Source organism: Sorex fumeus, unplaced genomic scaffold (assembly GCF_029834395.1).
Source record: "Sorex fumeus unplaced genomic scaffold, SorFum_2.1 ptg000061l, whole genome shotgun sequence".
Classification (NCBI taxonomy): Eukaryota; Metazoa; Chordata; class Mammalia; order Eulipotyphla; family Soricidae; genus Sorex; species Sorex fumeus.
This window is the reverse complement of record NW_026606118.1, coordinates 27,116,184-27,139,666: the sequence shown is the minus strand read 5'-3', so window position 1 is coordinate 27,139,666 and position 23,483 is coordinate 27,116,184. Positions and strand designations below refer to the sequence as shown.

The window sequence follows — 23,483 nt, the reverse complement described above, 5'->3', positions numbered from 1 at the left end:
GGAGCAAATGGAGAAAATGCAGGTAGATGGTGACCCTGGTTGAAAATCAGTTGTGTTCTCCCCATTGTAACAGAAGGAATCAACAATCTTGGAAGTCCTGATGCAGTATTTTACATTCCACTCATGTTGTGGCCTTCACTTCCAGTTGTTAATTAGGAAAAACATCCAAAATGTGTTAACACATCTTTCAAAAGTACTTACCTTCAAGTAATCATTCCTTTCTTTAGGAATAATTCCTAGAAGTGGATGGAATTGTTAAGGGCTGATGGCTAGAAAGATTTAGTTTTCTCCAGCATCATTAACCTATTCTGATTTAATACACTACTCTTGGCTTCCTTTTTTTTGCAGCTACTGTCTCATTTCTTTACTCCCCTTTCCAGCAAAATAGCTTCATTATCTCAGGACATCAGTAATCACTAAAAAAGAATTGTGAAATATTTCTGAATCCTTTGAGGCTGGGTCCCAAAAACAGGATTGGGAGGCTAGTAAGGGTCTGGCCCCAGGCATGTGAAGGGGTCCTCTATGTTCAACCATGCCAGCAGCACCCACCTACAAAACTGAACCAAAACTGGACACCTCAGACCAGATTGAAATCTGACCTATTTCCCCTGACAAACTCCACCACTCAGAACTACGCTGCCTAGAAAGCAGATGCATGAGGTGAACCTGATGTGAATTAAGCCCACTCTTTTGGCTTGGGGGGCACAGAAGTGCTCCTGATCTGTCACACAGGCACACAGATCCAATACTCCTTGGGTCTGAATTCCCAGGGATTCAGGGAAACATCTTTTGGTACTATAATGCCACCAGGATTTGGTTTTTCAGCCAACATATTCCATTTGGGCCTTTCTCTCCCAATGACCAATGACACCCACTTTTGTTACCATAACAACAAAGAACCCAATCTGATCTAAGACTAAATCTCATTCACTATCTTACTTGATCATACAATAGCTCTCAGACCACTGCTCCGTCCTTTTAGAAGTATTTGCTTCCCTCGGACACCATACATTATGAATCCTTTTCTATTTTACTGGCCTCTCACTCTTTCCTGCCGCTCCAGGCACACATTATTTTGGTGACCTTACTAAGTCGTTGTCTTAATTACTATCTCTCTGAAAATGAGTTCTCACCATCATTCATGGCCTTGTCTTCTTTCCTAAACTCCAAATTCAACTATTCCAATTCACATACATTCCAAACTTATAGTTTCAAAAATATATCTCAGTGTGTGCTGAAAGTAGATAATGGACCAAACATGATAACCTCTCAGTATCTGCATTGCAAATCATAATGCCCAAAAGTAGAGAGAGAGTGTAGGGAATATTTTCTGCCATGGAGGCAGGGGGAGGGTGGGAAAGGGGAGGTTATACCGGGGATATTGGTGGTGGGAAATGTACACTGGTGGAGGGATGGGTGTTTGATCATTCTGTGATTGTAACCCAAACATGAAAGGCTGTAACTATCTCACGGTGATTCAATAAAATTTTTTTAAATAAATAAATAAATTATGTCTAAGAAAAAATGTATCTCAGAATTTTTACTGCTTCTGCTTTTTAAAAAAATGATAATAATAAAACAGGGACTGAAGAAATAGACAGGAGTTGAGGCATTTGCTTTGCATGTAACAAACTATGGTTCAATCCCAGGCATTGCATATGGTTCCCAAACACTTCCAGGAGTGATCCCTGAGTTCAGAACCAGGAATGAACCCTGAGTACCACTAAGTGTTGGGGGAAAAAAAAACACCCTACAGATGGGTGCCTAGAGAAAGAATACGGTGGATAGAGCATATTATTTGCCCTACCCTTACCTGTGGACCTTGCCTGTGGGCCAACCAGGGTTCAGTTGTCCCCCAAGCCCCATCAGGAGTGATTCATGAGTGCAGAGCCAAGAGTAAGCCCTGAGCACCAGGTACCCCCCCTCCAAAAAAAACAAAAAAAGAGGGGGAGAGAGAGAGAATTCAACCTATATGTACTCTAAACATGATAAGCATACATGTGAAATCTGAAAAAAAAAATAAAGATTTAAAAATAAATCTATAACTACCACAACATGTTTGCTGAAATTCAGACAGTAGGCAACAGATCATAGAGAGAAATATATATATATATATATATATATATATATATATCCTCTCGGAGTGCCTGGCAAGCTACCGAGAGTATCCTAGCCACACAGGCAGAGCCTGGCAAGCTACCTGTGCTGTATTCGATATGCCAAAACCAGTAACTATAACGGGCCTCACTCCCCTGACCCTGAAAGAGCCTCCAATTATTGGGAAAGACGAGTAAGGAGAGGCTGCTAAAATCTCAGGACTGGGACGAATAGAGATGTTACTGGCACCTGCTCAAGTAAATTGACGAACAACAGGATGACAGTGATACAGTAACACAGTGAAAATTAAGCCATGCGTGAATGAATCACGATCACGACCATCCTGTTATTCGTCGATTGCCTTGAGCAGGCCCCAGTAACGTCTCCTTCATACTAGCCCTGAGATTTTTTAAAAAGTGCCATATTCAAGGCTCTTTCAGAGTTAGGAGAATGAGACCCATCATTGTTACTGGTATTTGGCATATTGGATACGCCACGGGGAGTTTGCCAGACTCTGCCATGTGGGCAGGTTACATTCGGTAGCCTGCCAGTTTGTCCAAAGTAGGAATGAGATAATAAAATGTCACGCAGCTGCAAATGCAGCCGCGCTTCCAGGAGCTGGGTTTTATTGTCTCTGAGTCTTGGCCCTTGAGGGGATTACACGGCGCCAGGGGGCCAGTTGGTGGGTGTGACCCCTGCCTACTGGAATTTGGAGGATCTGGGTGGAGGACGCTCAGCTCCGATCCAAGTAGACTTGGAGATCTCAGTCCCGGGACCCGCATGCCTTTGTTCCTCTGCTGGTACTTTCATGCGTGTTGAGAGTGGTCTCAGCATGGTGGTGGCTGGTTCTGGAGGTCTTCAGCTGCCGGAGCCCTGGTCGGGAAGGGGGAGGAAACTCAACCCGCTCCCGTCCAAGGGGCCCCGGCGAGGACAGTCAGGCACAGGGGCAGGAGACTCTGCGTGAATGGATGTCAGGAAAAATTTCCTGACACCTTTTCTCCTCTCTGTACTTGTGGAGGTTTTGTTGTTTTGTTTTAAGGTGCCAGGACTCAAACTCAGTATCTCACAAATGAGCCAGCTCCTCAGGAAAAGGGGAAAGTGGGTAACAGTGATCAAAAAGATGATCAAATAGAACAAACTTCTAGTTCTAAAATAAGTCCTGAGAATGTAATATTTAGCAAATGGTAGGTTCAGTTTAAAACACTATACGTACATTTAAGTTTCTTAGAAAGTACATCTTAAAAGTTCTCATCACAAGAAAATAGTTGTTCTAACTATGCATAATGAAGAACACTAACCAGACAATAGTGAGGATCACTTCATAATAATCTATTATGCAGTTTAACTAAAGCTAATAAAATTATATTATAATTTATGAGCTTGAGAGACAGCTCAACAGGCTGAGCCCTTGCTTGGCGTGAAGGAGGCCCCAATCAACTTATGCCACATTGTCCCCCGAGCATTGCCAGGAATAGTCCCCAAGTGCTGCTGAGTTTGTTCCAAAACAAACCAACCAAAAAGAGAAATTAAAAAATTATAATTTAATTTTTTATGACAAAATTAATATCCAGAGTATCCCCTTAGTGAACTTAGTGAATTATTTCAATGTCCTCTACCTGTGATGAAGTAAAAAGGTGCTGTGGAACCCAACAAACCTGGAATCTTGACTACAAATTCTGTACCCTAAGCAAATCACTTCACTTCTCTAGTCTTCAATTTCTCTTCTGGAAACGAAGTTTGGGTTAGTTATCTCTATTATTTTCAGCCCTAATTTTCTTTTTCACCATCACTGAGTTTCTTCTAAAAAAGTCTCATGCAAAGGCAGTTTTAATTGTCACCCTATAATATATAAGTGGAAAGCAAATAGTTGAAAGAAGTCTTTCTCCAGTATATTTGAGTATATTGCTTTATATTAATGTAAATATAGGAATTCTTTATTTAAATTTGCTCCCTATAATAACTGAAGATATTCATATACTTTTAGGTGCTAAGTCCTGCAATTTTGTTTTTAAAATATTGTTTCAGTGGACTGAAGAGAAAATATAGGAGAGAAGGTGATTGCCTCACAAGCAGTTGAGCTCAGATCCATCACCAGCACTGCTCAAGGTCCTCTGAGCATCTGGTCCTCTACTGTCTGCTAGGAATCTCTCCTAAACATGGAGCAGGAATAGACTCTGAGAACCACCGGGTGTGGCCCAGACTGCCTCTCTCAGTTTTTTCAGCTTTTCTCTGGTATAACTGACACACATTCTTCAAGTGTCACTGGAAGTAGGAGCAAGAGCTTTTTCTATTTAGATTCTAATAGGTGATGTGCCCTTGTAGGACCACCTCCCCTCACCTCCAGTGTTCTGAATTATACATTTTGACTCCACAAAACACTACACTTATAAAATTTATTCATCAAAATTTTATTCATTATTAAATCACATCTGTGTGTATAATATGTAAAAACACTCCAAATTTCTTCATTCCGATTTAGTATAATTTTTTAACTTCATACAATAATTAAAAAGAAGACTATTTAGGCATGGTAATTTGATTTTTCTCATATTGAAACCAGCAGCCATTCCATCCCGCCAATGTGAGCTATTGTCTGCCTGGCTTCCGTACAACTTTATCATTAGCATCCTTTCACCTAAATAATTCATTAAAATATTATTAATGAGCCTACTTCTCTACCAGATACCCCTTCTCTCTGTACTAGAGAAAGCAGAAACAATTAAAGAATGTTCAGTTCGGTTGTGTTTTTCTCGGTTCTGTTTTTCTCCAGAGAGGAATGTGGGGAAGAAAGGAAGAGGGTGTTATTTACATCTACATCAAAATGCCTCCTTCACTGAGACTATTCACTGCCCTGTAATAATGTTAATACAGACAAGTCCCCCTTATGAAAAGCTATTCCAGTATCTGATATCTGACACCAACCCTGAGTAACAGAGGCCACGGAAGGAAAGTCAGAGGCTAAATCTAAAGAGAGTCCCTCTTCAGTGGTTCCTCTGACTGCTTTCTTTTTTTTTTTTTTTCCTGTTGCCACCCATCAGAGTGAGTTCATCAACAGCCATCAGCCCAGCAGAGCCAAGCTGGACCCAGTCCAACCACAAGCAGCGTTGTTGAAATCTGGGCAGAGGAGTGGACGGGTTGGCCAGTGCATCAGTCAGATAAAAACATGCAGGAACTCTTGGGCAGCAGCTGGAGGAAGTTCGGACATGCTGGCCGGGGGACCTACGAGTGGTTAACTAGCGAACCAAGCCTTCCCCTTCTGGAAACCCAACTGCAGGTGAGTACCTGCTTCCTCTCCTCCTCCTAGATGATCTTCGTCATTTAGTCATTTAGAAACCAACAAGGCCTGTCCTTTTAGGACCTTAAAACTCTAAAGTAAAAGTGGAGACCATTTGTTTTCTGAGTATGACAAAATATGAATTCACTAGCTGGCATCGTCAAAGAAAGGAACTTATAAGTAGTATTCTTTGGATGAGTTCAAGGGAAATTTGCTGCAAATTAATTCTAAGAACACCTGATAAAACCAATAGGGCACAGAGTGGGCACTAGGAGTCGACACATCTTTATGCCTTGGTTGGACAGTTTTGTTGTGTGTTTGGTAAGCAATGTCTGCAAATAGGATAAAACCAAACTCCCCACAGTTCTGCTGTCTAGTAAGAGCTGTTCTATGACTTAGTGGGTGTGGCAGTTATGTTTATGGGAAACTATCAATAACAATATTGTATATCACAGAACCTCATCCAAAAAAAAGTTAAAGGAAAAAGAAAGCTAGTGGAGTCTAAGGATATTCTTTGGGAAGGGAAACAGAGGGTTAAGGAGTCTTTGTTTGTCACTAAGAAAGACAGCTGCTGCTTTACTTTGTCAGGAAAATCACCAGACATCTCTGTCTGAGGCAGCATCAAAGAAAATATCTGTAGAAAGCCCAAAACTCAGAATGTTACGGTCAGGTGGAAGAATAAGTGATAGCAAAGGCACTAAAGAAGTAAACAAACTTAGGTGTTTTTGTTTGTTTCCTGGAAAATCATCTAGTGAGATTTGCCATCTAAATTCTTTTAAAGAAAAAAAAAATATGTGTGTGTCTGTATCACTATACAGGTTTGATATATTATCTAGATATAATAATGATACATCGTTCAGCAGTTACCCTTTTAATTAGGTATTTCTTTACATTGTCACCTAAAAAATAAAATCTTGAGTCAAAATACACAAAGAAATATTGAGTTACAAGACCTCTTTCAGGAAAGTGAAAAAATAAGAACATCTAACTACAGAAAAATATCCTTCTTTTAATCAAAAAATCCAAGACAACTTGAACCAATATACAACAAACTTAAGGACAACATAATAAATTTGTTCGTCTAGCTCTGTTCATTTACTAGCTGGAAAACAAACAATCTCTCATAAAATTGTCCTCATCTACTTTTATGTATTTTAGTTATCTCAGAATTTAAACAGACCTAACCAATAGGTATACCAAGCATAAGAGTGGACTGACATTTCTTCTTTTATAAGTGATTGCAATATTAATAATACTAAGTGACATAGGTCTTATGTCAAATATTTTCAAAAATTTTTTTCTGTGTATATTTTACTCATGGAATACAATATTGTATTTAACATTTAATGCCTACAACAGATCAGAAACTATTATCCATATTGTGGATGGAAAATAAAGGCAATTATATGAGGCAAAATGGTCCATGGTTATCAAGATTGAAGAATAATTGTTTTCAGTATTAAAATAGATAATAACTTGAACATTTTAATGATTTATCTAAAAGGAGGAAACAAAATGAAATTGCTTTTTGGATTCCAACTTGATTTTTTTAATGACGGTAGTAAATTTATTTATGAGTTCATCTACTCTTTGCTATTCATTCTAATCAAAGCCCTAAGTATCACAATATATTTTAGGTTATACTTAGTATAAGTATTTTATGTACATTATATTTTCTTGTCTCATTCACAATTTCCTATACTCCTGGTTATATTTGGTTATATTTAGTATTTTTATTGGTTTTACTATATTTGGCCATTTGTATCTCTGAGATATAAATATTCAAGTCATTATAATTCACAGTCATTTCTACACTGATTCTGTAACTTCTCATGACAGTCCTCAAAAAAAATGTTATTTTCCCTATTTTATTCCCTATTTCCCAGATCGAGAAGGCACTGTCCATGTCATTTTTATTTAAAGATCAGACTAGGATTTCAAAGGCAGGGCTACTGAACCCAAAGAAAATGCTCTGTTTCCAACCCCCTGCTAAAAATATCCTTTAATTTGTATGTACTTTAAGGTAAATTTCTTAATTCATATTTTACCAAGTAATAGCATATAAAAATACTTTCATAGCAGTGTAAATGTAGTAATAAAAATACTTTTTAAATCTACTTTTGAGTCAAAATAACACACAGTCATAAATTCTTTAGGAAGTAAAATATATAAACACACTAGATCTGCCATGCATTTAAGAGATCATGACATGAGACATATACATTTGTTCATTCCACCTAAATCAGGGCAAGAACCCTAACTCATACTTTTTTGTTTTTGCTTTTGGGGCCACACCCATATATGCTCAGGGGTTACTCCTGGCTCTGCACTCAGGAATTACTTTTGGTGGTGCTTGGGGGACCATATGGGATGTCAGGGATTGAAGACGGGTTGGCCAAATACAAGGCAAATGTCCTACCCACCGTACTATTGCTCTAGTCTCCCCTAACTCATACTTTTTTATTTGAGTAAATAGAGCTTAATGTTTTTGTTCAAAACACAATTACAAGACATAATACTGTTTTCCTTTATTCTGTAATAGTTGGGTATGAACACTTATATTTCTTCCTGTATGCTTTTATAGAATTAGAGAAACATTCTAATATTTCACTATTTTTTTAATATTTCGCTATTTCTAGGAGCTTTATTTAAAACAATATCTGTGCAATTTGGAACAGTATCATTCCATATTGCTTTTCTACCTTGTCTCCTTTATTTCTTTTATATAATTTATTCCATGAGGAAAGAGAGAGTAAGAGGAACCACTTACTCTTGTGAGTTACTATTATAAAACCCAATGCCTTCTAATTTGCCTAAGACTTTATCTTCAATTCTTTCTCAAATAATTCTAAAAGTTCCACATTTTTCTTAAAAATATTGCAAAATAAATCATAGGAATTTCTAAAAATCTCATTAATATTAACCTTCAGTTTTCAAAACAGATTTCAAGGCATTGGAGCTGTGAGGTGAGCACATAACAATGTCATCTTTATGACTAAAGAACTTATGTCGCTTATTCTTTCTGTAGCCACGAATATGACTGTCCTGATGGTAAATGGAATAAGACCATCAGTGTACCTGAACATTTTAAGTTCATGCTCTATCATGTCAAGTCACTTGACTTTATACAAGCTCAAACTCCTTGGCTTCAGTGAATGGTTAAGAGCGAGCTCTAGAGGGAGTAATTATGAAAAGAATAATAAAGTATGGGGAGAAGGCAAAGGCTTTAGAAATCGTCTTTCCAGCACCCCCTAACTCACTTTGGTTGGCTAACTCCAGGGCACCCAGAAGATAAGTTCTACCCAAGAAGATGTGGAGCCATTCCTATGCATTCTTCTCCCGGCCACCATCCTGCTCTTCCTGGCCTTTCTGCTGCTTTTCCTGTACCACCACTGCAAGGCTGCCCGGCCCCAGGGTCAGGTCTTCAGCATTGACCTTACAGAGCACTCCGCAACCGGAGAGGTCACTGACTTTCTGCCAGCGTTGCCGTGGAACAGTGAGCAGAACTTCCCCTACTCTCCTCTACCTAGGGAGGTGGCCCTCGTCTCCGTATGCCTACCCCCCTCTTATGAAGAGGCCACCAGGAATGCCCCCAGGGAAGAGACCCTGCACTATGTCCTTCGGTGTGAAGAAAGTTTGCCTGGACTGCAAGAACAGATCTAAAATGCTCTTGGGGGCCTCTGAAAGCACAGCTCTGGGCAGAAGAGATTGACAGGGGTTAAGGTGCTTGCTTTGCATGGAGCCAAACCCAGTTTGATTCCCAGGAACACATAGGGTGGTTGTCTTGGAGCCCAGCTCAGAGTCAAGACTGGGCCCTGAGCATTGCCAAGAGTGGTCCCCAAATCCCAACCCCTCCCAAAACACACAGTTCTGTTGGAAAATCCTTCAGAGTCCAAGGGAGAAGGAAGAAGGTTCTAGACCCAAAAATCTGTTTTTTTCTTGGCTAGATGAGATCCCTTGCACAGGGGAGGAGCTTGACCAACGTCAATCTAGCTAGCCCATTTTCAGGTTCCTGAGGAGACATTTGTCCCCAGGTTGTTCTAAAGATGACTGGGCTCTTGTAGGTATGCAGCACCCTGAAAGAGATGTGAAAGATTGATGGGAGCTGAAAAATCAATTAGAGTTACTAATGATCATAGAAAAAAATTGGAAAGGAAGGAAACCTGAAAGAAAAAAAAAGCTAGACAAACTAAAAGTAACTACTTGCCACGACTAACTTGGCTTCTTGCACAAGTTTTTTCAGGGCCTCTTGGTTCCACTTCTGTGTGAGGGCTCTAGAAGGCATAGGAAGTTGGAGAAGGAGAAATAAACATGTCTAGATCACTCTAGCGTGGTCAACTGTGTTGTAAATCTAGATAAATAATGCTCCCATATTAGACATTTACAAGCATTTTTGTTACAAAATAATAAAGCTCTCAAAATTATCTTCTTCATAGTGTTGTTCTTTTGTTGCTATTGTTTGGGGGAGCCTCACTCAGCAGTTCTCAGGAATCAATCCTGGAGTGACTTGGGGGTCCTTAGAGGGTGTAGGGAATCGAACCCGGGTCAGTCACATGCAAGACAAGTGCCTACCCCCTGTACTCCACTGTACTATCTCTCTTGTGTTGCTCTCGTGTTGTTCTTCCTTCATGATTTGGTCCTCAGAGTTGCGAGAATGTTTCCCACTAGAATATCCTGGATCACCCTATAGCACCATCGTAGAACAAGGAGTTGTTGGTATGACACTTTATCTGAGGGAACAGGTCAAGGTCTGAAAATGTGGGCCTTGACCAAGTCATCGAGCAGCAATCAGTTTAAACATTGGAAAGTAAAGGTCAACAGGATGGATCACAAAGTAAAGAGAAACAGATTAGCTCTTACAGTGACACTATACATCACAGTTCAAAATTGGCTACAGATGTGGAAACTAGACTCAAAAAGATCAATTAACTGGGGAGAGGGCTTCAAGGCTATCAGGAATATACATACAAGCTGAGTTTGGAAGAGACGAAAATCTCCCTCTGTGATTTTCAAATACAGAGCAGAGGTGGGTCATATATCACTGGGGAAAGAGCAGAATCCCTGTGGATTTCAGGGGCAGCAGCAGAATGGGAGGGTGGCCTGCATGGTCCTTAAAAATCATATTCAGTGCTACATCTTTTTTCAAAAACAATACTGAATGCAAAACTAGGCAACACTTTGATGGTGCAAACTGAACCTGAAAAGTGACTTTTCATCTTTTGATACATGAACTTTTTTTTATGCTCTCGTAAGTGTGGTATCACTCAGGAAAATAATATTTTCATAAAAGTGTGTTATCATTTCAAAAAAATAATTAAGCTGATATAGGAGACATTTCTTTCTAAACATAATCTGATTAAAAATAATATAAACTGGGGCAACATAGAAACAATTGAGTGAAGAAAAAAGTCTTCTTTCAGAAAAATTGTATTAATCCCTGATGATCTTTAAGGGTAGCAGTTAAGCAAATGGAAATGAGCGACTCAGTAGAAAATCTTCAGTTTTTTTAAAATTTGGTTTTGAGTTCTAAGAATCCAGTACCTTGTGAAAATCTTTCAACTCTTTTACTGACTGCTATTCTTTCCCAATGAAATCCTGATTAGTTCTAGGATCGCAAAGTCATCAGTTCCTCCCCACAGTGCAGCACGATTGTTAACTCAGGTAATTTTGTTTCCCGTACTAGGGATGCTTTAGTTTTTGAACCCTAAGGGGAGAGAGGTACCCTAGAGAGGTTTGTTCTACAAAAGAGTATCTCATTGAAAATAAACACATAGAAGTAAAATACACAGCCTCTTTGGTGTTTTGTGTCGACAGGTGATGTCTGCAGCCCTGACAGCCATCTTGCAACTAGGAGGCAAGTCCTCAGCCATAATTAATGAGACGACAGTAAAAAAAAAAATGGAAAAGATTTAAGTTGATGACATTGTAGAGTAGTCAAATTGACCCTACCACTTTTTATTTTAATGAGAGAATATCTTTCTTGCCATCTTCAGTCATTTTAATCAAGTGTATTACTAATATTTTGGACAAACTTGCAGGCTATCGAATGTAGCCTGCCCACAGGGCAGAGTCTGGCAAACTCCCCGTGGTGTACCAAATATGCCAAATACCAGTAACAATGATGGGTCTCATTCTCCTAAAGAGCCTTGAATATAATCTCAGGGCTAGGATGAAAGAGACGTTACTGGGGCCTGCTCGAGGCAATCGACGAATAACAGGATGATGAAATGAAAAATGAAAAATGAAATTACTAATAGAGAAAAACATTCTAACTGCTACAGTTTCTAAGGCTATTAAGGAAATGCTTGAGTATCCCCCCTCCCTCCTCCCCCCTGGAACAATCCCTCCTACCACCCTCTGCATGTCAGGCAGGGTGTCGCCCCAGAGCAGAGCTGGGTAAGGCCACCAAACTAAAAATAAAACGTCTGAATCAGACATTTAACATTTAAGTCAATACTTGGACTCATTTAAAATGTTATCAATGATCTGGAGAAGAAAATGTTTTCGCTTATGGAAACAAACTGATGCAATACAGAAAAAAAATAAAACTATTAACCAGAAGTTGCCAAACCATAGCCCACAGTCAAAGCCCACTTGCAATCTGTTACTGCACATCCTGAGAAAGAAGGACCACTTTAACATTTTTTAAGTAGTTGAAAAAAATAGTATTTCAGGACACAGGAAAACTGCAGGCATTCAAATCTTATTGGAACCCAGCCCCATGCTGATGGCTGCTGGGGTAGAATTGAGTTGATGGATCCAACAGAGACTGACTTTCAAAGCCAAAACATTGACTCACTAGTCCTTTAAAAAGAAAGTTTGTTGATCTATAAAACAGTGGATATCAACCCTTCTAGAAACGCTGATACCAGGACCTTCCAGCCCAATTAAATGGAAATAAGAACCAAAATAAAAGTAAATTCCAATGTGGATAGATGTAACCAGGTTATAGAAGACCAGATCTGTAAATCTAGCTTTGAGCCATCCTTCATAAACCCATAATCTCTAATCTCTTTCCTGAAGTCATCAGTCCCATGTGCAGCTGCAACTAATTCAATTTGCAAAGCAGGATAAATGCGCAGAATAGTACAACCTTTTTTAAATGTTGACCCAAGTGGCAAACATGGGCAGAGTTGGTTGCTAGCTCTCCAAAAAGACAGACTGGAGTGGAAAATTCACAAACAAAAGAATGAAATTGTGAACAGTTAAGACATTTGGGGGTGCCAGAACCACAATACAGCAGGTAGTACAATTGCCAGGAGTGAGCCCTGAGAACAGTCAGGAGTAAGCCATGAGCGCTGCTGGGTGTGGTCCCAAAACAAAAACAAACAACAAAAGAAGTCATTGTGGGAGGAAATAATTGTAAACAGAAAAGATTTTAGACTTGGAGGGAATGTGATAGAAACAGTGAATAGAATGTGGGAATTTCCCTTAAGTTCTACACTGGACCTGAAAATATCATGAAGGATCATTTTAGAAAAAGGAAAAGATGCTGGAGCTGTAGTATATCAGGGAGGGTGTTTGCCTTGCACATGGCTGTCCAGGTTTCAATCCTCAACATCCCATATGGTTCCCTGAGTACCGCCAGTAATAATTCCTGAGTGCAGAGCCAGGGGTAACACCAGGTGTGACTCAAAAAGAAGGAAGGAAGGAAGGAAGGAAGGAAGGAAGGAAGGAAGGAAGGAAGGAAGGAAGGGAGGGAGGGAGGGAGGGAAAGAGAGAGAAAGAGAGAGAAAGAGAGAAAGAAAGAAAGAAAGAAAGAAAGAAAGAAAGAAAGAAAGAAAGAAAGAAAGAAAGAAAGAAAGAGAAATCCAGCCTCTGGTCTGGCTTTTAGGAACCTGAAAGTCAGTGTTTCATCCTATCAGAAAAATGAAATGCGCACAACTCTCTTAAATCCAACAGAGATCCCAAGTCATGAAAATCTACAATGAAGTACATACATCCACAGAATAACAGACAGGGAAACACAAAAGGATGCAACTTACTGTAGCAGATATTCATGGACAGAAACCTCAGGACCAAGCATCGGGGAGATGCTGAGCTGGAATTACTGGAAGAAAGAAACGAAGCCTGCTGGAAGCATTTTGCAAGTTGTCCTTAATAACATCTGCCCTCGGAGCCTTTTCCAGTTCAGAGGCATGATGATTGGGTGTCCACACATTTGTGTGACATGTGCCTCCTTTAAATTCTGTTACTTATATGCATACTACTCATCCGAAGGGTGGTGGGGAAGGAAAATAAAAAGAAAAGAAAAAAAAACACAAGACCTGCCCTCAGGAGAAACTATTTGACTAGGAGACAGTCTGCTCCACCGTTTCAGCTTTTTAGCCAAGACTAACTGACCCTGGCGGGTGGGAGACAGGTGGGATTTCCAGGTGATCTGAATCATCTTATAGGAAGTAAAAAAGGTCTTAAAGGAATGGAGACCTGAGGCTGGAGTTACAGTACAGTGGGTAGGGAACTTGCCTTGGACAAGGCTGAGCCAGGTTGTGATCCCGGCATCCCATATGGTCCCTCAGGAGCTGCCAGGAGTAATTCCTGAACACAGAGCCGTGAGTAACACCAGAGAACCATCAGGTGTATCCCACAACCACCACCCCTCAAAACAATTTTTTTAATTAAAAAACAAAAACCTGCCAATAAAGTTCCCAGCCCAGATCTAGGTCTTGTGAGATGTAGTCACAAGACTTCAATATTTCTTCACTTTCAATCAATCTTATCACCACATAATTAAAAAGCATATATACCAGCTTCCCCCCAAACACCTCTGTCATTCTTTTTTAACTTCTGTTACTAGGATAGAATGTCATGCATACAAGACTCATGTTTTTTCCATGGAACAACATCCTTGGTGCTATATTAGTGCCTCATAATCCGTTTATGAAACCTATGTTTCACCAAAACATTGCAAGGTATGCTAAAAGACCAAAAACAATATGGTCTGAAGAGACAGCAAGGAACAGAACCAGGAATTTCTATATAATAACTATGACTAATGTGCAAAGGACTCAAGAGGAAAAAATACGCAAAAATATTAGAACTGGAAAATCTGAGAGAAAGAGAACAAATACTAGACATCAAATGCACTACCGGGAATAAATGTCTTCGGGGGAGCAGTAGACTAGTCACAGCGAAGGAAAGAATCTCTGCGCTTATGGATATGTTCGTAATGAGGCCTTGGGCTCAGCTCAAAGGGCTCATAAGCACATGCATCAAATGTGGAAGCCCTGGCTTTGATTCTTGGGGCCACATAGTTCCCCAAGCATTGAATCAAGAATAGCCCTCCAGGACCATCAAGTATGGTCCCAAAAGCAAAAACAAAAAAGGATATGGTCATGGAAACTTCCAAAATAGAAAAACAAAGAGAGGCGTTAAAAAAAAAAGACTGGAGGGGGTATGGTGCCGCCAGCAGGTCAATCTGTACCTGTGAGGCGAGTGCATCAGCAGCCTCATGGCGCCTTCAGACTTCTAGATACCCCAAAATTGCTGCTGTGCCTTTGGCCAGACCCCAAAAACTTGGGGCAAAGTTTACCAAGAAAGTAAATGGCTAAAAGTTAGGTATGTGGGAAACACACCTACAAATCACCTCCGGCTCAGCTATATAATTGGAGGCAAAGTCTCTTCGGTTCCTGATTGAACTGCTTAATGGACATGATCCCAGAGACTCAGAAACGAATCTCAGAACCCAGTGGCTTTAGGTAGAAATGCGTCTGGTCTCTGTAGTAGGCTACAGGTGCTGGGCCAACCCAGGTGGGAATAGGTTTTGTGCCTTGGCCTGTTCCCCCTGGCGGCCCAGTGGCCGCCATCCATCTGAGGCCACTGGATAGTCACATTTGGGCCCCCAGTGACGAGACACACAGGGCCTCATGGGATGAGGGTAGAGCCGGGCTTGTCCTCCCCACCCCAACGAGACCCCAAGTCATCGCCCACGAATGGCCTCACTGGCTCCTGATCAAGCTGCTTAACGGCCATGATCCCAGAGACTCAGAAACAAATCTCAAAACCCAGTGGCATTTGGCAGAAATGCATCCGGACTCCACAGTATGTTACTGTTGCTGGGCCACCCCAGGGAGGAAAGGGTGTTGTCCCTCCACCTGCTCCCTCTTGGCGACTTGGTGGCTATCATCCTCCAGAGGCCATTGGACAGTCAGGCTTGGGCCCGCAGTGACGAAACTTGTTGGGTCTCACGGGATGGTGGGGGGGGGGGGGGGAGGTGGAGTCGGGCCTGTCTTCCCCACCCTAACGAGACCCCAAGTCATCGCCCACCAATGGCCTCTCTGGCTCCTCATCAAGCTGCTCAACGGCCTTGATCCCAGAGACTCAGAAACAAATCTCGAAACCCAGTGGCTTTTGTCAGAAATGTGTCCGGACCCCGCAGTAGGTTACTGTCTCCGGGCCACCCCGGGGGGAATGGGTGCTGTCCCTCTGCCTGCTCCCTCTTGGCGAGTTGGTGGCAGTCATCCTCCAGAGGCCATTGGACAGTCAGGCTTGGGCCCACAGTGACGAAACTTGTTGGGTCTCATGGGATGGGGGGGGAGGTGGAGCCGGGCCTGTCCTCCCCACACTAACGAGACCCCAAGTCATCGCCCACAAACGGCCTCTCTGGCTCCTTATCAAGCTGTTCAACGGCCTTGATCCCAGAGACTCAGACACAAATCTCAAAACCCAGCGGCTTTTGTCAGAAATGTGTCCGGACCCCGCAGTAGGTTACTGTCGCTGGGCCACCCTGGGGGGAATGGGTGCTGTCCCTCCGCCTGCTCCCTCTTGGAGACTTGGTGGCTGTCATCCTCCAGAGGCCATTGGACAGTCAGACTTGGGCCCGCAGTGATGAAACTTGTTGGATCTCACGGGATGGGAGGGGAGGTGGAGCCGTGCCTGTCCTCCCCACACTAACGAGACCCCAAGTCATCGCCCACAAACGGCCTCTCTGGCTCCTCATCAAGCTGCTCAACGGCCTTGATCCCAGAGACTCAGAAACAAATCTCGAAACCCAGCGGCTTTTGTCAGAAATGTGTCCGGACCCCGCAGTAGGTTACTGTCGCCGGGCCACCCCAGAGGGGAATGGGTGCTGTCCCTCCCTCTGCTCCCTCTTGGCGACTTGGTGGCTGTCATCCTCCAGAGGCCATTGGACAGTCAGGCTTGGGCCCGCAATGACGAAACTTGTTGGGTCTCACGGGATGTGGGGGGGAGGTGGAGCCGGGCCTGTCCTCCCCACCCTAACGAGACCCCAAGTCATTGCCCACGAACGGCCTCTTTGGCTCCTCATCAAGCTGCTCAACGGCCATGATCCCAGAGACTCAGGAGCAAATCTCTAAACCCAGTGGCTTTTGGCAGAAATCCCTTCAGATTTAAGTGTTAAAATTTCAGAATTTCAAAACCACATGGCCCTACTGCAGCCACACGACATCATATGTTATTCATAACCAGCAATAGAACACAAATTGTCTATTGTTGCCTCTTCAGCAGATCTGAGTGTTGGGGTAAAATCTCAAATAATGGTGGGTCTGGTGTCAAAATAGTGAATGTGATCAAAGTAGAGAGAGAGTAATGTAGAAATCATCTGCCCCACAGGCAGGGGGAGGGTGTGGGATGGGGGTATACTGGGATTTTTGGTGGTGGAGAATGGGCACTGGTGAAGGTTACGGGTGTTTCATTGTATGACTGAGACTTAGACCCAAAAGCTTTGTAACTGCTCTCACGGTGATTCAATAAATAAAATTATAAAAAATGGAAAAAGAAAAAAAAAGTAAGGTGGAGTTCATGCACAATTCAATCAGCTAATCAGTGGCTGAATAAATAGCAGTACTCCTACAAAAAAAAAAAACTGGAAGAAAAACTTTTAAGAGATCTAAGAATGCTGAAATAAAGTTAAAAGCTATAAAATATATGGAATGGGACTACCTGGGAATGAAGAATGTGAGGGTCAGAGAGAGTGGGTAAGGAGCTTGCCTTGCACGTGGCTGACCTTGGTTTGATCCCCAACACTGCTTATGGTACCTCAGTACTGCCAGTAGTGATACCACAGTACTACTGGGTGTGATCCCCGAACCCCCCTACACACACACAAAGAAAGAAGGAAAGAGAAAAAGGAAGGAAGGAAGGAGGAAGGAAGGAAAAGAAAGAAAAGAAAACCAGAGAGAAAGAAGAATGTGAAAAAAAAACAAGAAATATTTTGAAACACTAATAAATGGATTTTTTAAAAATTTTTTATTAGTGAGACATCATGAGGTACAGTTGCAGACTTACAAATTTTTGTGCTTGGATTTCAATTATACAATGATCAAATACCCATCCCTCCACTAGTGCCCATTTCCCACCACCACGAATCCCAGTATCCCTCCCACCGCCCATCCCCCTCATCCCACCCTGCCTCTGTGGCAGCGCATTCCCTTTTGTTCTCTCTCTCTTATTGGGTGTTGTGGTTTGCAAAAGAGGCAATGGGTGACATACATGTTTGGTCTATAGTCTACTTTCAGCATGCTTCTCCCATCCTGGGAGGATCCTCCCAACACCTTTATTTGGTGTTCCCTTCTCTATCTGAGCTCCATTTTCCCCTAGCATGTGTGATTGGCCTCCAAGCCATGGAGTAAAATTCCTGGTACTAATCTCGGCCATTCTTGGGTGTTAGTCTCCTATTTTGTTACTTTATGTTCCCCAGATGAATGCAATCTTTCTATGTCTATCCCTTTCTTTCTGAGTCATTTCGCTTAACATGATGCTTTCTAAATGGAGTTTTTTAAATTAAAGTCAAACTACAGGTTCAAAAAGCTCAGAGAATAACAAGAAAGAATAATACCAAGAAGAATAATGGCTGTATCTAAAAAAAAATGCTCAAAGAAGCCAAAGGGGAAAACACCTTAGCAAAGAGCAGAATAATGTCTCCTTAGAAACAACGTAAGCAAGTGAAATAAAATATTTAAGGTGTTAAGAAAAGAAATCACTAACCTGAATTCTATGCTATGAAAAAGTATTCCTCAAAAGTGAAGAAATGTGTTCTCTTAGACCAATGAGAATTAAGGTAATTTTCTGTGAATGTTTTTTACAAGAGATATAAAAATATTCAGTGAGAAAAAATGATATGGGTATAAAATTCAGAATATAAAAGTAAAAGATTCGAGAAGGAATAAGTACAAATAAAATTGAATTTTTTCCTATCTTAATTTCTCTAACGGATACCAGTTTATTAAAAATAATAACAGCAGCAAAATATTTAGTGATTATAGCTTATGAATAATTAAAATGAATAACAGCAATGATCTGAGGTGAGAAGGAGGAACTAAGACTGTTTTATAATCACAAGGTACTTCTACTCTGTGTGAAGCTGTATAGTGCTATTTGAAAATAAACTTAGCTTAGTTATAATCATATATTGTAATCTCAAGGACAGCCATTAGGAAACATTTCCTCTTTACCAGTAGTAGAATTGAGGCAGGAAGAAAGCTGAAAGAGCTTGTGAGCTTGCTTTGCACTCTGGAGGCTGGGTTCTATCTGCAGTCCACACAGTTCCCCATGCCTCCTAACTTGGCGGGTTGGACTCAATAACAAACCAAAACCAAAAGCTAGTAGTATACTTAAAAAGCTAATAAATGAAATGAAAGTAAAGGTAATCCCATAAATGTTTATTTTTAACCACAGAAGGCAAGAAGAATGGAAGATAAAAACTAGGGGTCAGTAGCAAAAACAGAAAATAATAACAAATATGGTGACTTTTAATCCAACCATGTAAATTCTAATGGGTTCTATACACTGATTAAAAGACAGATGAACATGAACAGCTTTGTGGAAGGTCTATCAAACAGATATTCAATAAAGCATTAAAAATAAGAATAAAGCAAATGAACAACACACACACACACACACACACACACACAAACAAGCGCCTCATGGTCCCCCAAACACCACCAGGAAATGGTCCCTGACCACCAAATCAGTACTATCCCCTGAACAAGACCTGGTATGAACCCAAAACAAAACAAATCAAAGAAAAAAAAAGTGATTTAGAAGAAAGATCCCATGACCCAGACATACTGCTCAACTTTCCCTTTCTTTTGGAGTCAATTCTTAACCTACCCTTGACCTGTCCCACTTCTGGGACACAAACTGAATAAGTACATTAAAACTCAAGAGTGGAGGGTTCCCAGAGAGACCATGATGCAGAACTCACAAACAGGCTGAACATGAACACTGCACAGAAAATGTTTGAGAAAATGCAAAGCGGCTTCTCTTAAAGAAGCAAAACATTAAAACACTGTAATACCTCTATTCTACAAAAATGCAATTCCTACACATTCTTTCCTTTGATCTAATCAAATAATTATGATCACCTATGGCAACAGTACAAGCCCCATACCTAAATGTTAATTAACATGTTAACTGCCTTAAATTTTTAAGAATCGGTCCTTCAGCAAGCAATCTATCAGAAGCTTTTGCTCTTAGCCACAGCAAGGATCCTGCTTCTTTGAAGAATGTGAGCTATCTAGTTCTGCCTTGGTATTCTACTTTTACTTCAAAGTATAAAATGCTTAAAATCAGTATGGATTTGCCCTCTCTCTTTTTTTTATAAAACACTTAGCCAACACCCATCTCAGAAGTTATATCAAGACTAATATTGATTAGAATGAATGTTTTAATTTTTAAAGAAAACTCCAGCTAGACCCTAATGTTTTTTACCCTCAGGCCCACATTCAATAAATGTTTCTTTCTCTTATGTGTCCCAGGAGGAAAACGGTACACAGGTGCTCCTAAACACACACTCACTATTTATGTGTCTGATAAATTCTGGCCAGTGTTCATACAACATTTATCAAGCAATCAGGGATCAACAAATGAGCCAAGTGCTTGGTATAAAAGGGACTTCGTAGTCAGTCTGTGCCTAAATAATGGATGACTATCACAATTCTCACCGAAACTAAAAGAAAATACAGGTGTATGTGTGTGTGTGTGTGGGGGGGGGGGGAATTGCATTTCCCACCATGAGACCCACTGTTACCATTTTATCATTATCATTTTGTGATAGTAGTAAAACTATAAAAAGATCAAATATTTCATGTACAGGTATAAAAGACCAGATATTTTATGTGAAAGTGTAAAAATGACCCCCAAGGAATAATAACTTGACTGTCAAATATGTGGAAGTCAAATTTTATTCATTGAAAACCCAAGTTTTCATCTGTCAGGAGTCTGTTAACTTCTACTGTCAGACTATACATAGATGATACTCTTCCAGTTGTTATTATTCCTGGAAAACAAGTTATCCCAAAGTTAATTTAAACTATCTCTTAAGAGGCATTGCAATATATGTACAGGAACTTTAGACACCATGGGGCTTGTGTGGAAGTTTCAAGACTGCCTAGAGATGACTATGTAGCAGGGACTGGAATTGTCCAAACATACTCACATGTGTGCAGGTCGGTGCCTCACCAGGACACCAGTCAGAAACCCACACATCTGTCCAAGTAGACAGTCGGGCTTCCCCAGAGGGCCATTTCTAGATTCAAAGAGTGAGTATCCCAGAGAAACAGTTGAAAGCCTTTCGTGAGGGGCTGGAGCAATAGCACAACAGGTAGCAGTAGCACACATGGCAGACCCGGGTTTGATTCCCAGCATCCCATATGGTTCCCTGAGCACCGCTAGGAGTAATTCCTGAGTCCAGAGCCAAACTGTTACCCAAAAAGAAAAAAAAAGACTTTCATGATGATCTGGCCACAAAGGCCACAGATACTTCTGGAATAGTCACAAGACTTCCAGGTTTCAAGGAAAGGGTGATGTGTCAAAGTTGCACTATGAAAGCAACCTGTTGGGTGGGCTATCATGTCACTGCTGTCCTCAGGAAATAAAATCCAGCACAAACATGAAATAACCTAATCAACAAATGACAACAGCCATGCCTTGGTGCTTCTCTCACGTATTTGAATTCTCCTTTGATCACACTGGTATACACACAGTGCGATCACACTGGGATACGCACACTTGGGATGGAACAAGTCCTGTGGCTTCAGTCAATTTGTGGGCAGAAATGACTGTAGTTTGCTGCAGAGCATACTTACAGTACAGCTTCATGATTCGGGAATTGTGTATTTACGAATTCTCCTGCTTGCCAAAGTGTGTTTCTAACTCTGAAATCAATATAGCACTTTCTCCAGGGCTGGTGGGCATGCACTTTCTGAGAGAGGTGAAACCTTTTAGCTGCATGATGCTAAAAGGCAGAACAAAAGACGCTGAGGCAGAACAAAGCAAAGCACTGCCTTCTAGTTTTAGCTCTCATACTGTAAACGTGGGGCTAGAGCAATAGCACAGCAGATAGGGTGCTTGCCTTGCATGCAGCTGAACCGGGCCGACCCCTGTCCGATTCCTCCGCCCCTCTCAGAGAGCCTGGCAAGCTACTGAGAGTATAGCGCTGTCACAGCAAAGCCTGGCAAGCTAACCATATTCGATATGCCAAAAACAATAACAAGTCTCACAATGGAGATATTACTGGTGCCTGCTTGAGCAAATCATGAACAACGGGAGGACAGTGCTACAGTGCTACTGTAAATGTGTCTTTTTCTGTCCACTTAGTACCATTTTATTATTATTTTTATTATCATTTTTTTCCATTTGGGAGCTTTTTACTGATGGCTTTATTGTTTAAACCACTCCCCAAGTTAGCACTGAGGTATGCGTCAGAACCAGCAAGTGCAGTTTGAATGTTCTTCGGGGGAGAAAATACGTGTGTTAGACAAACTTCATTAAGGCATGAGCTAGGATAATGAGTCTAAGTTCCATGTTAATGAAACAACAGTACTTCTCACATAAAGTATTTTTATACAATAACCTTTCTAAACAAGGTAATATATTGACTAATAGGTTGCTGAAATACAACAATAAGCTTGCAGGAACCTAACCTTTTATTTCCTCTAGAAGCAGTGGTTCGATATTCACTAATTCAGTGTTTGAGGTGACTAAATAAAATAAAACAACCTTAAGTCTGCCACTGAGAAGAATAACAAAGCACTTGTTGATATAAAGGTGCCTATTTGTACCATCACCTGCTATAAAACTAAAAGTATCTTTCAGTGTCACATAAGTCCTATCGACTAAAAATGATCTAATAGAGGTCAGAGAGATAGTACAATGGAATGAGAGTATATTTTGCATATGGACGGGTGGGGTTTGATCCCCAGCTCTGCAGGATTTCCTTAGTTGCAGTTGCCAGTTGTAATTTCCCAAGCACAGAGCTGGGAAGAGCCCCTGAGCACTGCCTGGTGAGTCCCAGAAAGCAAACAAAAGAAAGAAAAAAAAAGACATATGGCAAGACACAAAAGAGGTGAAAAGACACTCCATGTTCATAGACGGGAAGAATGTCTATGAACTCACCTTGGCAGCTCATATGCTAACATAGGAACAATAAAGAGAAAATTAGTGAAGCCCCTTTGCAAGGATGACATGCAAATTTGTGAAAGACAGACAGAAGGAAAAATATAGTCAAAATGTCCATCTTACAATGCACAGTTGATTGTGCAGTGAGTACCAGCGGTTTGGCCCACAAAACAAAAATAAAAAAATATGAACTAACAAAGAACAATTTTACCTTAACCAAGAAAATAGCGATGTTATAAACTAATACGAATTGTATTAAGCTTATTTTAACTGAAATCCTATTATTTTCAGATAAGCCATTTTCTTTTCTTCCTTCTGTTGTTTTATGTAACTAATTACCACCTTGTAAATATAGATAATTTAGCCCAGTTACCTGCTGTTATCTCATTGTACATTTCATACCCTATAAAGTGAATGTCTCCAAATTTAACCTCAGCTTTCCTACAAATCAAATGCCCTCTTCCCCCAAGGCACTAATAATTATAAAAGATACTCTGCAGGTGAAAAGACAACCTACTTCTTAAGCAACAATGTAAATTACTTTCTTTTCCACATTAAAACACACACACACACACAATAAAAACCAAAAAAAAAAAAAACCCTTTAATAAAATTGTGATCTCAACCTTACAAAGTGAGCTAAGGAAGGGGCCACATCTGTTACATAAGTAAAAATTAACAGGTTATTTTTAAAAATGAGCCAAATTCATTATACAGTTTTCACTAAAATAATTCAAACCTAGCACTGTACAATA

General features: G+C 40.8%; 1 protein-coding gene and 2 non-coding genes across 3 annotated transcripts; all 3 read left to right on the top strand.

Annotated features, from left to right (window-relative positions):
• Nucleotides 1-5,192: 5,192 nt before the first annotated feature.
• SMIM28 (small integral membrane protein 28) lies at nucleotides 5,193-9,034 on the top strand. The gene is made up of 2 exons (XM_056126358.1): nucleotides 5,193-5,371; nucleotides 8,651-9,034. The coding sequence occupies exons 1-2, from the start codon at nucleotides 5,261-5,263 to the stop codon at nucleotides 9,032-9,034; spliced, it is 495 nt and encodes a 164-aa protein (XP_055982333.1). The 5' UTR covers nucleotides 5,193-5,260.
• Nucleotides 9,035-13,488: 4,454 nt separating this feature from the next.
• On the top strand, nucleotides 13,489-13,591 carry LOC130034869 (small nucleolar RNA U13). Its single transcript, XR_008794184.1, has one exon. It is a non-coding gene; the product is annotated as a small nucleolar RNA U13 (small nucleolar RNA).
• Nucleotides 13,592-22,718: 9,127 nt separating this feature from the next.
• LOC130034833 (U6 spliceosomal RNA) lies at nucleotides 22,719-22,825 on the top strand. Its single transcript, XR_008794164.1, has one exon. It is a non-coding gene; the product is annotated as a U6 spliceosomal RNA (small nuclear RNA).
• The last annotated feature ends 658 nt before the right edge of the window (nucleotides 22,826-23,483 follow it).